Consider the following 12,189-nt stretch of genomic DNA (forward strand, 5'->3'; position numbering starts at 1 on the left):
GTTGCTGTGTTGGTTTTTATTTGTGAAAAATGGAAAAGTACTCAGTTTTCTACAGAAGCTTTAATAGGTTTACTCAAGACTTAGTTATTGGATTCTGTACAGGATTTTTGCCTCAAAGGCCCGTGGATTCAGTTAACCTTTACACAAGGATCTTTTTTTAAAGTTGAAGTATATCACATCCACCACTTAACAGTGTTACAGATCCACATGGTGTCACCACACTTCATTTATTGTCCAATATAAAACAGTTTGGTTATATACACTGGCCTTTTTAACTACTGCAAAAAGTTACATTCTAATGCTTAACTTAAAAAGTCAGTGTTTTACCTGTTTGAATTGCATCCCAAATTGTGCTCTAGAGTTTCTGTACATAAAATTAATCTCTAGTGACTCTTCTTAAATCAAATCGATAAAGGCTGAAGTGCGTCTGCAGGTGGTGATGCCCTCTCGTTTGCTTTTCGGCTGTGTACTTACCAGTTACTAGAGCAAAGATGCATTATTAGCCTGACATCTATTCACATTAGTACATGTGAGAAGAAATCACTTCATGCTGACAGAAGCTTTTGATGTCTTAACTACAGATTGCATAGCCCTCCAAAAGACGAGTTCAACAGGACTCAAGAGAAAAGTTAACTCGACTAAAATTCAACTCATCTGAAATCTGCACAAGATTTTCTGACTGAAGAGCTGTCTTCTGGTCTTTGTTGATCGGAAGTCTTTGGTCAAAGCTACAACTTAGTTTTGAACACAACAAATTGATTTTTTATCTATTTTGCGTTCGCCAGTTTGAGGACGGCTATTTGAAGGGACAGTTTTGATCTTCAGTCCTCAGCTTGAATTGAGAGGGGATTTGTGGAATGAAACATGGCTACACATCACCCTGAAAGAAAATAAAGTCTTAAAGGATAGCTCCAAAAGTTTGAATCATCATTACAACTCTGTGCAAACTTCACTCACCTTCATTGGGTTTCTCAGCATGGCTCTTAGAAGAGACCACAATCTTTCAGATTTTCTTTGATGATAATGTCGGTTACAGCGTCAAACACAAACTTGACGTTCTCTGTGTCTGTAGCACAGGTCATGTGAGAGTAGATTTCTTTGACGTCTCTGCGCATGTTCAGGTCCAAGAACTGTACTTTGATGTAGTTACCAGCATCCTCATAAGTGTTTGGGCCTTAATGTAAAGATATCAAGATAAAAAGGTACATTTACTCAGTTTGTCACTTTTTAAAGTCCTTAAATGTGCTGCAATTTGTGTGCTTTGACAAACCTCACCATCATATTCGGGGAAGCACATGCTGAGATGAGCTTTCTTGATCTTCTCAAGGAACACATCTTTCTTGTTGAGGAAGAGTACAATGGAGGTGGTGGCGAAGTAGCGGTGGTTGCAGATACTGTTGAACAAGTGCAGACTCTCATGCATTCGATTCTGAAAGAAACGATTTGTGTTTTTATGAAGTCCTGATTAAGGGCCTTTCAAATGAACCAATAGTGAAGAATATGAAGTGTAACACGTCGCTGTTATCTCACCACTTCATCGTCCTCCACCAGCACCATGTCGTAGGCGCTCAGAGCAGCAATGAAGATGATACAGGTCACACCTTCGAAACAATGGATCCACTTCTTTCTCTCTGACCTCTGGCCACCCACATCAAACATTCTGCATGGAAACAGAAAACATTATCTTTATGATTGCCATGCAGCACAGTGGAGCATCGATGATAAGTTACTGGTCCCATCTCTCTTGAGAAATGTTGCACTGATTCCAGACCAGTTGCCACAATAAGATGTTGGCATTATAAATTTCTGCATACCACAAATATGTTACATTTCAATGTGTCATCATAAATATCAACATTTATAGTGTAGTAATTCCAGTTACATGTATATAACTTAATTATCAGGAGACCACCGTTCAAGACCAACATGAGCAAGTATTGTTTAATGAGGCTGGGACATTTCCAGCCAGGTTTGTGGTGAAAACTTCAGGTATTTTTACCAAAAGGTCAGGACATTTCCAGTTGTGTTTGTGCCAACAAAATCGCGTACTTTTTGGCAAAATGTCAAGAAATTTTCGGGCATGTTTGATGTAGGGTTTAAGACATTTCCAGCCATGTTTGATGTGACCAAATTGGGTTATTTTTTAGCAGAATGTTGTGACATTTCCAGCTTTGGTGACCTGTCATGGTAGAGAGGTGGGGATATTTCCAGCTGTGTTTGTGGCAACCTAAAAAAACCTAACCACATGTTAACCATAGTGTTGTCACAGCATACAATTTAAAACTGAAATGTAAAGAAACATTACAGTTCAGCACGTCAGCTGTGTATGAAACGTACAACTGTAAAATATCCATGATTTGCAGAAACGCACAATGTCAACATTTCTTGTGATGAATGGGTCGTTGATTCACCTGAAATGCAGATCTTTGAAGGAAAACTGGGTCTCGATGATACCAGTGGTCTTCACTCTTGATCGCAGCACATCCTGCTCGGTGGGCACATAGCCTGGTTGGATCAGTCGCTCCAAGTCATTCAGGTAGCTGAGGGAAAATTAAATGTATTTAATTACAAACACTAATGTGGCATTTTTAAATCTCAGCTTGGGTGATTTCTTACTATCCAGCAGAGTCGTTGAGTTGGTACTCTGAGGCTCTGTCAAAGCACGCCTGAATGCCAGAGTCCTTCCACAGGCGCAAAATGATGTCCGACATCTCTTTAGGCATCGTGCCCTCCTCAATGGTGTCTGCAAGATGCATCAGTTTCCTGGCATCATCCTGCAGAGTAGATGCAAGAAGACAGGGACACATACAATTCAGGTTTAGTAATTCACCTGAAATCAGTTTTCCTAAAACACGTTGCAGTCTATCTTACCTGCTGATCAGAGTGGCCATAGTTAATGTTGAGTGTGTTCATGGCCTTCACGATGGCCATGATGGACTGCAGGGTGTTGCTGTAGATGATGACAATGAACTCCAAGCATTCTTCAAGTGAGTAACCATCTTTGTGGATAATTCTGATGAGAGATATGATGTTAGTATGAGATTTACAGTTAATTAGAGAAGAACTGAGACATTACTTTGGCTTAAAGTCAAACATCTTACTTCATCTGTTTGACAATGGTACTTTTGCCTGATTCTCCAGCACCTGCATGAAAGTAGACAAAAACATATTAAACATAGTTATTCACATTAAATAATTAACTATGCTTTGTCCCCAAACTTTATTTTAAAATTTTTAATATTTATAAGCATTTTGGTAAAAAATGAATTCTTATTAATCAAAGGTTTATTAATATTTATTTATTCATTTTGCTTATTTATGTTTTTGGTGTAATTAATGTGACAGAAGAATAATAATACCTGCATATCACGGCATTCATCAGACAAAGGATCCCAACAGGTCTTAATACTTCTTCAGGTCTAATCTTATTCAAAGCTGATGTCAGGGGAAACTTTCCTGCCCCTGACCTACATGGTCCCGAGGAGACGATTATGTTATTTGTGAAACAATGTGACTCTACAAGTATCTTATCGCTTTTGCTTTTAAATCCAACATTGTTGTATACAATACACAGATATTTTGGTGTACAGAATTTGTAAATTATGTACACCAAAAAAAAAAAAAAAAAATTTTAAAACATCGCCCCATAATACTCAAAAGTGGTAAAAATGTCCCTCCAATGTGTGGATTTTTTTTAAATGCTTTGCTATCATAGGCAACAATGCACAGACGTCTAAAATAATCAAGAGCAAATCCAATGTAATCTCAATTATAAGCAAACCTAACAAGTTGCCATTATACTTAATAAATATATAATATTAAATCTGATCATAACATGCCATTAGATAATGTGTAAATGCATGTTCTAAAAATTACTTGGTAACACATAAATAACTATTGGACTGCTTTTTAGTGATGGTGGCGACATGGAATTTCAAGATGTACTGTGCCATAAGACTTCATTAGTGTGAGGAATCTTTTCATCTATAGAAATTTAAAAATAAATATTATAACGCTCACAGACCTTAACTGTTAATTTTTACCTTGATAAAGAAGCATGTGTGTGTAAGTCTCAATCATTAAGGATTAAATCATTTAGGATTTTTGTTTCAAAATGCTTTGAAATGGTCAGTTTAGTTGTTAAGTTTCTAAAAATGTATCATGGAAGGAATTTCCCAAGGCCTCCTCTCAGGGTTGGTTCGCAGAGGGCATATATTGAAAATGCCCCCCAGTGTAAAATTGGGGCTATAATGTATGCCACAGACTCTGTTTGTGTTGGGTGGTGGCGTATCTGTGTCCTTCAGGGTTAAGCCCTTTGTGTTGAGGACCTGTTGTTTCAGGATTAACAAGGGATTGGGTTGAGTGATTATTAAAGAGTCTAAGCAATTCAATGACACACGTTATTAAGCCTGTACTCAAACATGTTGCTTGTTTTCATCACAGTTAATATAAATGAACAGGCTTTTAAATTATGCATTTTAAAAGTTATTAAAATTAATATGGTCTGTCCATTACAAATTTCAGTCAACAAGATATGTCTGTGTTGATAACTTTGATATAATTTCCACGTGTATCAAAGATTAAACCAAAAGTTTAACCAGTTATGACTACGTCCTATGGACAGATAGTTTCTCTTTCAAGGTAAGAATAGCCTCACCATGGGGCCTCATGAGGCCCTGATATATGTGTTACCATGATGATGAGGTTTTCTGTCATTGCATCCAACTTCAGTCTTTACCTAGCAGCAGCAGCTTGACAGTTCTTGCATCCTTGTCGGCATCCTCCTTTAGCTTCTTCTCCAGCTCCCTGGAGTGTTTCTCCTCGGCGCTCGCTCCAGCCCCCATCCTACTTTTCCCGGCTTGGGCCCCTCCGCTCAAAAGCCAAGTGTCAGGAAAAAATGGAAGTAGGTCCTAGCTGATCGCCTACTTTCTGACCAACTGTGCAGCTGATGCGTCAACCGCCTGCAGCAAACACTGGAGAATGTTTGAGTATTTTCATGTCTTAGGAGAGGATTTTGGACATCCTCTGCCCACCTGACTGAGGAGGGCCAATGGAGCACAAGGACAGGAGCATTTTAGGGCAGAGCCAAAGGTGTGAGAAGAGGCAGACATACATCACTGTAGGAGAGATCTAACCTTTAGGGGGACTTTGCTGTGCTCAGCGGAAGATGAACATCGGCTCAAGTGCTTATCTCTCTATGCCGTTCTTAGGTGCCTTTAAAAGAGAAGCATGCAAAGCTAAATAACTTGGTGCTTAGTGTTGACTGAGCCTATAGTCGTTTCAGGATTCATCTCAAATCAGGACCAAAACAAAAATTGAACCAACGTGTAGGAAACAGTTTTATCTTAAATAGTGTTTGCAAAACAGTTAAATAGAGGGATTAAAACAGAATAAGTGGTCTCTACTCCACACAGTGCAACAATCACAGCAAATAGACTCACTGAAAAAAAAAAGACTCCTTGTCCAAACATGCAGAAACAAAAACTGACATTTCTTACAGGATGCTGCAGACTGAAGAGTGAGCTCTGAAGGGCTTAAAGAGCTTTACAGTTTCACCTGACAGATCTCATTGACCTCAATCTGAGGCTGGTTAAGGATCCTAATCTACTCACTTTCAATTATGTGTGTATTCATGTACAGTATGTCTGTGGGAACATTGCACTGCCTTTTCCAACACATGCAAAGCAAAGTTGATTCATTTTTGTTTACATAGCAATATTGTTTATAAAAGTGGGGATAAAGTGTTTCATTATAACTTAAACCAGTACTTTAATCATGCTCTTTTGTGGAATCAACATTGCTGAAGCTCCTGAGTCACTACTGCGAATGAAAACACTGCTGCAGATCAGCAGTGGTGGAATGTAACTAAGTACATTTATTGAATATTGAGGTGCTTGGGACATTCACCAAATTTAGGGCATTTGGTGCTCTTAATTCAATTTCATGACACTTTAAACTTAAACTCCAATACATTTCAGTGGTAAATATTGTACATTTTACTCCAGTGCATTGACAGCTACAGTTACGAGTTACTTTACAAAGAGAAAACAGATGATGGGCCTGACCTTTTTTAAACTTGAACACATAAACATTTAAAATGGGTCTAAGTGTTACATATAAAGGGACATATGAAACTTTTATAGTTTCCTGGAGAAGATGACAAGCTACGATAAAAGCAGCAAAGGTTGCGATGTTAGTGACAGCGTTTGAATACTGGGGCCAGAGTTAGGTGCAACTTCTATTGAAGTGAAGTGAGGTAGGCACAGAAAATCACACAATATCTCCTTTTACCTTTGAATGAAAAATCCTTCCACCAATTAACTCTTTGAAATCTGGGCACATGTGTTTAATTTCTTTCAAAAACATGGGAAGAAGGAAATGAGCAACTTGAGAAACGGCCCAGAAATTAGTGAAAAGTACAATAAAAGTACCTGAAAATTAGCCAAAAAACCCTCCTACAAACAAACACAAAATAAAAAAATGAATAAAAATAATAACCTGAAAGACTTAGAATCCTGTAGGATATATAATTTTTTTTGAATATATAATGCTTTTAATTGTGCGGATCTCTGGATCATCTCTGGATGTGATGTCGACTGACATCACATATCTAAATATGCATGTTCGTGTTCCTTCTGATTGGTCTCCAAACAGTGAAGAGATTCACAGTAACACTGTTAAATCCTCCCATCAGGCTCAGTGGATGAGGGGAGTAACAACTGAAATGAAAATAGGGAAAAAGGAAAAAGGCAGGTGGAAATAGGAGTATAAACAAAAGTAGGGATTTATTTGCAAAATCAAAGCAAGGTGTACAAGGAAGGTCTTCAAAAGACTTTCTTTAAACAGAGAGCAACATTCAATGACTTAAACAATAAACACACAAAAAGTTCACCACCCTCCTTTGAAAACAGGAGTAAAGCTCACCGATTCTGATGCACCACAGCACGACTTCAGTGTTGTTCAACACACAGCACCCACACTGCCACACTGGCAACCTATAGCCCCAAATTTTTGCTTCTTCAATCCTCATATACCACATAATCCTAATCAGCAGATTAAACACAGGTGTGCTCAATCGCTCTCTGCACAGTGATGGGAGGTACCTTGTAACAAAAGGTACAAGGTACTTGTAATTGAGTAATTTTTTTCATGGCACATTACACTTTAACTTACTACAACTGAAACAGTTACTTGATTAATCAGGTAGCTTACTGGCAGGAAATTACTTGCCAACTATTTTAATACAGATGTATTTAAGTGTTTTTCTTGTACTTTAAAAAAAAAAAGTTTTAGTTTGGAGTGTTTTATTCTTCTTTTTTTATTATATTGAGTTTTTTTTTTCTATTTTTCAAGAAATAATTTTGAATTTTGAAGAGGGTTTTTGTTCTGCTTATTTTAATTTTAAGTTTTGGGGGGTGGAAAATTCATTTTTCTGATTATACTTACTTTTAACTTAAGTAACATTAATGCAAGACTTCTAATTGTAAGAGTAACTACGACTTCTAATTGTAAGAGTAATTTCACAGTGTGCTTTACTTTTACTTGAGTAAAGTGACTGAATACATCCTCCACCACTGGCACTGATAAACAATGTATACACAATGTCTACACTGATATAAATGAATGAGTAATGCTCTAAGTTGAACCAGTCTCACCCAGTGGACAACTTGTCTGCTCCCCTCTCTTGACATCAGAGTTAAAGAAAGCACTTTCACGGCTGCCTCCACATCTCCTCACCGATCCACCACCATCGCTCTCAGGCTTCTGACCAGAGTCACCACCAGGTGACTAAATGACTTACAAATGGTCATTTTGTGGGTAAGTATTCCTAAAAGATCTGTATACATCCACCAGTCCAGATCGGAGACACCAGGAGAACTGAAATCAGTGTGTTACTTATCACACACACACACACACACACACACACACACACACACACACACACACACACACAACAAACCCTGCAGACTATAAGTGGCAAACAGAACAGAACCTCTGTTATTATAAAATATAGAGCTTTAATTTATTAGTCAGCAACATTGATGAGGAAGAAAAGATAGTAATTTTTTACAAGTCATTACAATAACATCACCTGTGCATTATATCATACATTACTTTACCTCAATGACCCAGAGCAAAGTCTGCCAAACAGAAAATAAAATTGATGCACGTTTGAAGTATATGCAAATTTTTGAGACCAAGAGAGAAAAGAATAGAGACTAAGAGACATATATATAGAGAGAGAAAGAGAGAGCAAGAGGGAGAGAGATAAAGAGAGAGAGAGAGAGAAAGAGGATTTAAAATCACAATCTGACCTTTCTGTACTTCCAGCATCTTCCTTGCACTGATAGTATTTCCATATTCCCACAACAAGAAAGACATTCACTGACATCCACAGCAACATAGCATTTTAGACAAATACCATATACATTACACTGTACATGCCATGCACAACAAAAAGCCACCTTCTGAAGATTTTGGTACATGTGTCTCTTCAGGTTTGGTGGTGATCAGCTTGTTAGTGGTTGTGCTTGTGACATTTCTTTTTTTTAAACTGTATGGAAATTTAATATGAAGTCTGTGGCACATGTAAAAGCAGGATGACACTGCATTGGACTGACAAAAGTAGCTGTAGAAACTACTGTTGACCAGCTGAAAACGAAAATACAGAATTCCCAAGCACCGCAATCAGCACATTTGTCACTGTAATCTAATTTAAGTGTAGAGCGAATACGTGATTAAATGGATAGCTCGGATTTTGTATGATAAGGATGTATAGGGTACTTAAATATAGTCAGGTCAGATACGGAAGCTCAGCAATCTACTGCTGTGGACGGGGTCAGCCACAAAACATATTTTAGCCACCTAAAAAAAGTTCAACTTTAAAAAAAATCTATATCAGTTTTAAGTGTACGCCATATTGAGGGTATTTTCACCACTTTACCTTCCCGTTAGACAGCCCAGTCTGACGATGAAGCTGTAATCACCTTCAATTATCCATTTTTGCTCTGGTCAAAGCCACCAGACTATTGACAAAAACGGTCATTTTAGCTTGCTAAACACAGGATCTGCTGGTCTAGATCTGCTTCGATCAGCTAGTTAGTTTGTGTTATTGTGCGACTTTGGTGAATCCGAACTAACGCTCTTAAAAACCAAATCACATAATAACACAAACAATATAACTGTTCGAGGCAGCGGTAGACCAGCCTGGCTTGAACAATGGCTTTGAAGAAAGCAACGTAACAGCCTTGCTGTTGTGAATCACTGTCTGACTTTTTTTTAAAACGCCGTAGACTACACTCTCAATATAGCCTTGTCTTTAGGTGACTAAAATACATTTTGTTCCAGACTCCCATCCACAGCAGTACAATGCTTAGCCACTATGTTGGACTCAAGCCTGCTTATCCAAACTGGGGGCGTGCCAACTGACATTTATTGTATGTAATATACTGTCTGTGGGTAAGAAACCCTTATAACCTCACCTCAAAAAATCTGAACCATCCCTTTAATGTTCACAGTGGAATCACCATTTAACATGAAACTGCCAGGAATGCAAATTTGGATTCATTGAGAGGAAAAAAAAAACCTTATATGAATATACTGCATATGCCACAGATACATGTGAAATATTTACTGTTTTATCAGAATTACCAAATTTGGCAACAGAAGGTGCTTTGTCTCTAATATATATATATTTTAATCACAAACTGTCACAAACTCACATATAGCTGCCTGCTGGAATTTCTTATCTCCAAGGAGAAAAGAGAAGGCAATGTTATATTTTCAGCTTCTGTGTCGTTAAAGGACCCTTTTCCTCAAAAAACAGCTTATCACAAAGATCACGTTGGTTAAGGATACAACATTGAGATGTGATATTCACATATAAACAAAAACAAACACTTGGCAGCAACTGATTTTGGAAGAATTTGGGTGGGTGGTATAACATCATTTCTTGAGGCCAGGCTGGACCACAAACATGAAAAGGAGAGACGTCTTATCTGCCGCAAAGGGCGTTTGATTAACATGTGACCGTGTAACCGTGACGTGTGGTCACAGCTGCAGTCTGTGGGCATTTCTTTTATCCTCGCGAGTCCCAAGAAATGCGACTGTGATTCTGTCTACAGCTTGTATCTTACAGTAAGAGCAAAAACTGTCTGTTGTACAGTAGAGAGTTCTGGTGAAGAAGTTTAGGGAAGTTCGAGAATCTTGCTGAACCTCGACTTCCAGCTTAGACACTGAATACTGCCAGCAGTCAAGTGATCCAACATGGTCGCCTGTAACAGTTTATGAATACATGTTCATCATCGGTCCTCGTCCATGTGTGGATACTCCCAAAGTCCTGGGTTATCGTTGCTGTTTCTCAAAAACACCAAACATAAAGATATTCTCAACATAATAGCACAATGTAATAAACAATAACACTAACAATAATATTATAACAACAATATTTGCACAAATTTACCTATTCACAAAAAAAGAAACATGTTTTCTAGATAGGTACAAAGAATTACTTTTTACAACCTACAATAAATATGGTGTATTTTTTCAACAGTTACATAGAAACTGTTTGATGCTGTTGCTTTGGGTTGCAGTATCTGTCCTGTCCTTTATAATTTCATCTTTCTAACTGGAGTCATTCCCCGAAATGGAGGGTTGCAGCGTTTAGGAGGAGGAGGTGTGAAAAGGTAGAGCGGGGGAGTATGATAAGATGGGTATCTGACTCCTCATGTCTCAGCTGGAGTTGTTTGCTCGTCATGATGCCGACGGTTGCGAGGCTTCTTCTGTTCTTTCAGCTCCTTCAGGCTTTTGGCTTTGTTGTCCCCAACGCCACTGTCTCCGAGCTGCCAGTAATCCTGGCAGTACTGGTTGATCAGGCCCATTTCTGGCTGGCTCAGGATGGTCAGCAGGTCTTTGTACTGGCCGGCGCTTGGAGTCCAGGCGCTGGACTGCAGAGGCGGGAGGGCCGGGCTGCCTGTTTCCACCAACACGTTGTTGACCGTGCGACTGGACAGGACCACAAGCTGCAGTTTAACAAGCGTGTGCTTGAAGTTTTTCTCTGTGGAGGTGCACTGGTAGATGCCGCTATCAGAGGACTGCAATGAGCGGATCAGGAGACCCTGTTCTGTTTTTAGGATGCGGCCCTCCGAGCGAATCTGGAAGGAAGGACAGTGAAAAGGATGCTTTAAAAAAACTGTCATTTTTTAAGATGTTAAATTTGGAGTCCAAATATATCATATATCATCATATCATGTACACAGGTGTGTGTGAGATGCACATTAGATTAATCACAAAAAGACACTGTTACCTGCAAAAAATAATGACACAATCAGTGAAACAACAACCAAAACACAATCTTACCCGTATTTCAACCTATACTTGAACTCACCATCATATCAAGTGCAGCCATCTCAGCTAAAGCTGTGTGTACAGCCGGTCTAAAGAATGCATGAGGTGCACAAATTTTTCATTTATAAATACTAGTTAATGTGTGAAAAACTCATACGTCTGTTTTTTGTGCATACACATCATTTATGGATTTGGCCCAGAATCTGAACCATGGACATGATTATAAAGACAGCTGGAGAAACATAACAGAAACTGCTTCACAGTGACCACTTTGCTCACCTCTTTCCTCCTGTCGCTGTTTTCCTTCTGCAGGTGCCACTTGAGAGATACATGAGGAGATCTGGCCTGGCACTCCAGGAACGTAGTGCTGCCCTCCACCCCATACTGCACCATCTCTAGAGTATTCTTATTGGCTATTAAACAACACATAATATGTCTCTGATGTATTATTCCAAATAAAATATGTAAAGAATATGAAAAATAGATGTATGGAACAATAGAGCAGAGCATACTGGTATAAGTAAATTAAAATAAACAGCCTGTGACAAAAAAAATAGTTTCAACAATATTCCTATTTACATTTTTATTAGCATGTTTGGTTCCCACAGTGTGTGTGTTCTGTATGATCCTAATACAAAGTCTGTCTGATACTCACTGTTAGAGTTGTAACCTCTGCATTGGCGGATCGGGTTGCCGTACTTTACATCCTGCCGACGGCTCCGTCTAGAGGGGTCAGATCAACAATCGAAAATAAAAAGCTTAACTTCAACATATTTTGAAAATGTCGTTCTAACAGACACACACACACACACACACACACACACACACACACACACACACACA

The 12,189-nt window shown here is 38.6% G+C and overlaps 2 protein-coding genes across 3 annotated transcripts in view; both read right to left on the reverse strand.

Annotated features, from left to right (window-relative positions):
• Position 1: 1 nt before the first annotated feature.
• gnat1 (guanine nucleotide binding protein (G protein), alpha transducing activity polypeptide 1) lies at positions 2-4,966 on the reverse strand. Its single transcript, XM_042495062.2, has 9 exons — positions 4,739-4,966; positions 3,102-3,144; positions 2,872-3,013; positions 2,617-2,774; positions 2,412-2,540; positions 1,531-1,660; positions 1,276-1,429; positions 958-1,174; positions 2-880 (listed from the first exon to the last, which is right to left on the reverse strand). Exons 1-8 carry the CDS (start codon positions 4,842-4,844, stop codon positions 984-986), a joined length of 1,053 nt encoding a protein of 350 aa, XP_042350996.1. The 5' UTR covers positions 4,845-4,966; the 3' UTR covers positions 2-880; positions 958-983.
• A 3,032-nt stretch (positions 4,967-7,998) lies between these two features.
• Positions 7,999-12,189, reverse strand: part of sema3fa (sema domain, immunoglobulin domain (Ig), short basic domain, secreted, (semaphorin) 3Fa) — a 68,346-nt gene continuing 64,155 nt past the window's right edge. For both annotated transcript variants that reach the window (XM_042507203.2, XM_042507195.2), the window contains 3 exons: positions 12,002-12,069; positions 11,626-11,759; positions 7,999-11,153 (listed from right to left, as the gene is read on the reverse strand). In XM_042507203.2, coding sequence (XP_042363137.1) covers positions 10,725-11,153; positions 11,626-11,759; positions 12,002-12,069 — 631 coding nt within the window. In that variant the 3' untranslated portion in view covers positions 7,999-10,724. The remainder of the gene's footprint in view (positions 11,154-11,625; positions 11,760-12,001; positions 12,070-12,189) is intronic.

Source organism: Plectropomus leopardus, chromosome 2 (assembly GCF_026936395.1).
Source record: "Plectropomus leopardus strain MGB_pleo_1.0 chromosome 2, ASM2693639v1, whole genome shotgun sequence".
Lineage (NCBI taxonomy): Eukaryota > Metazoa > Chordata > Actinopteri > Perciformes > Serranidae > Plectropomus > Plectropomus leopardus.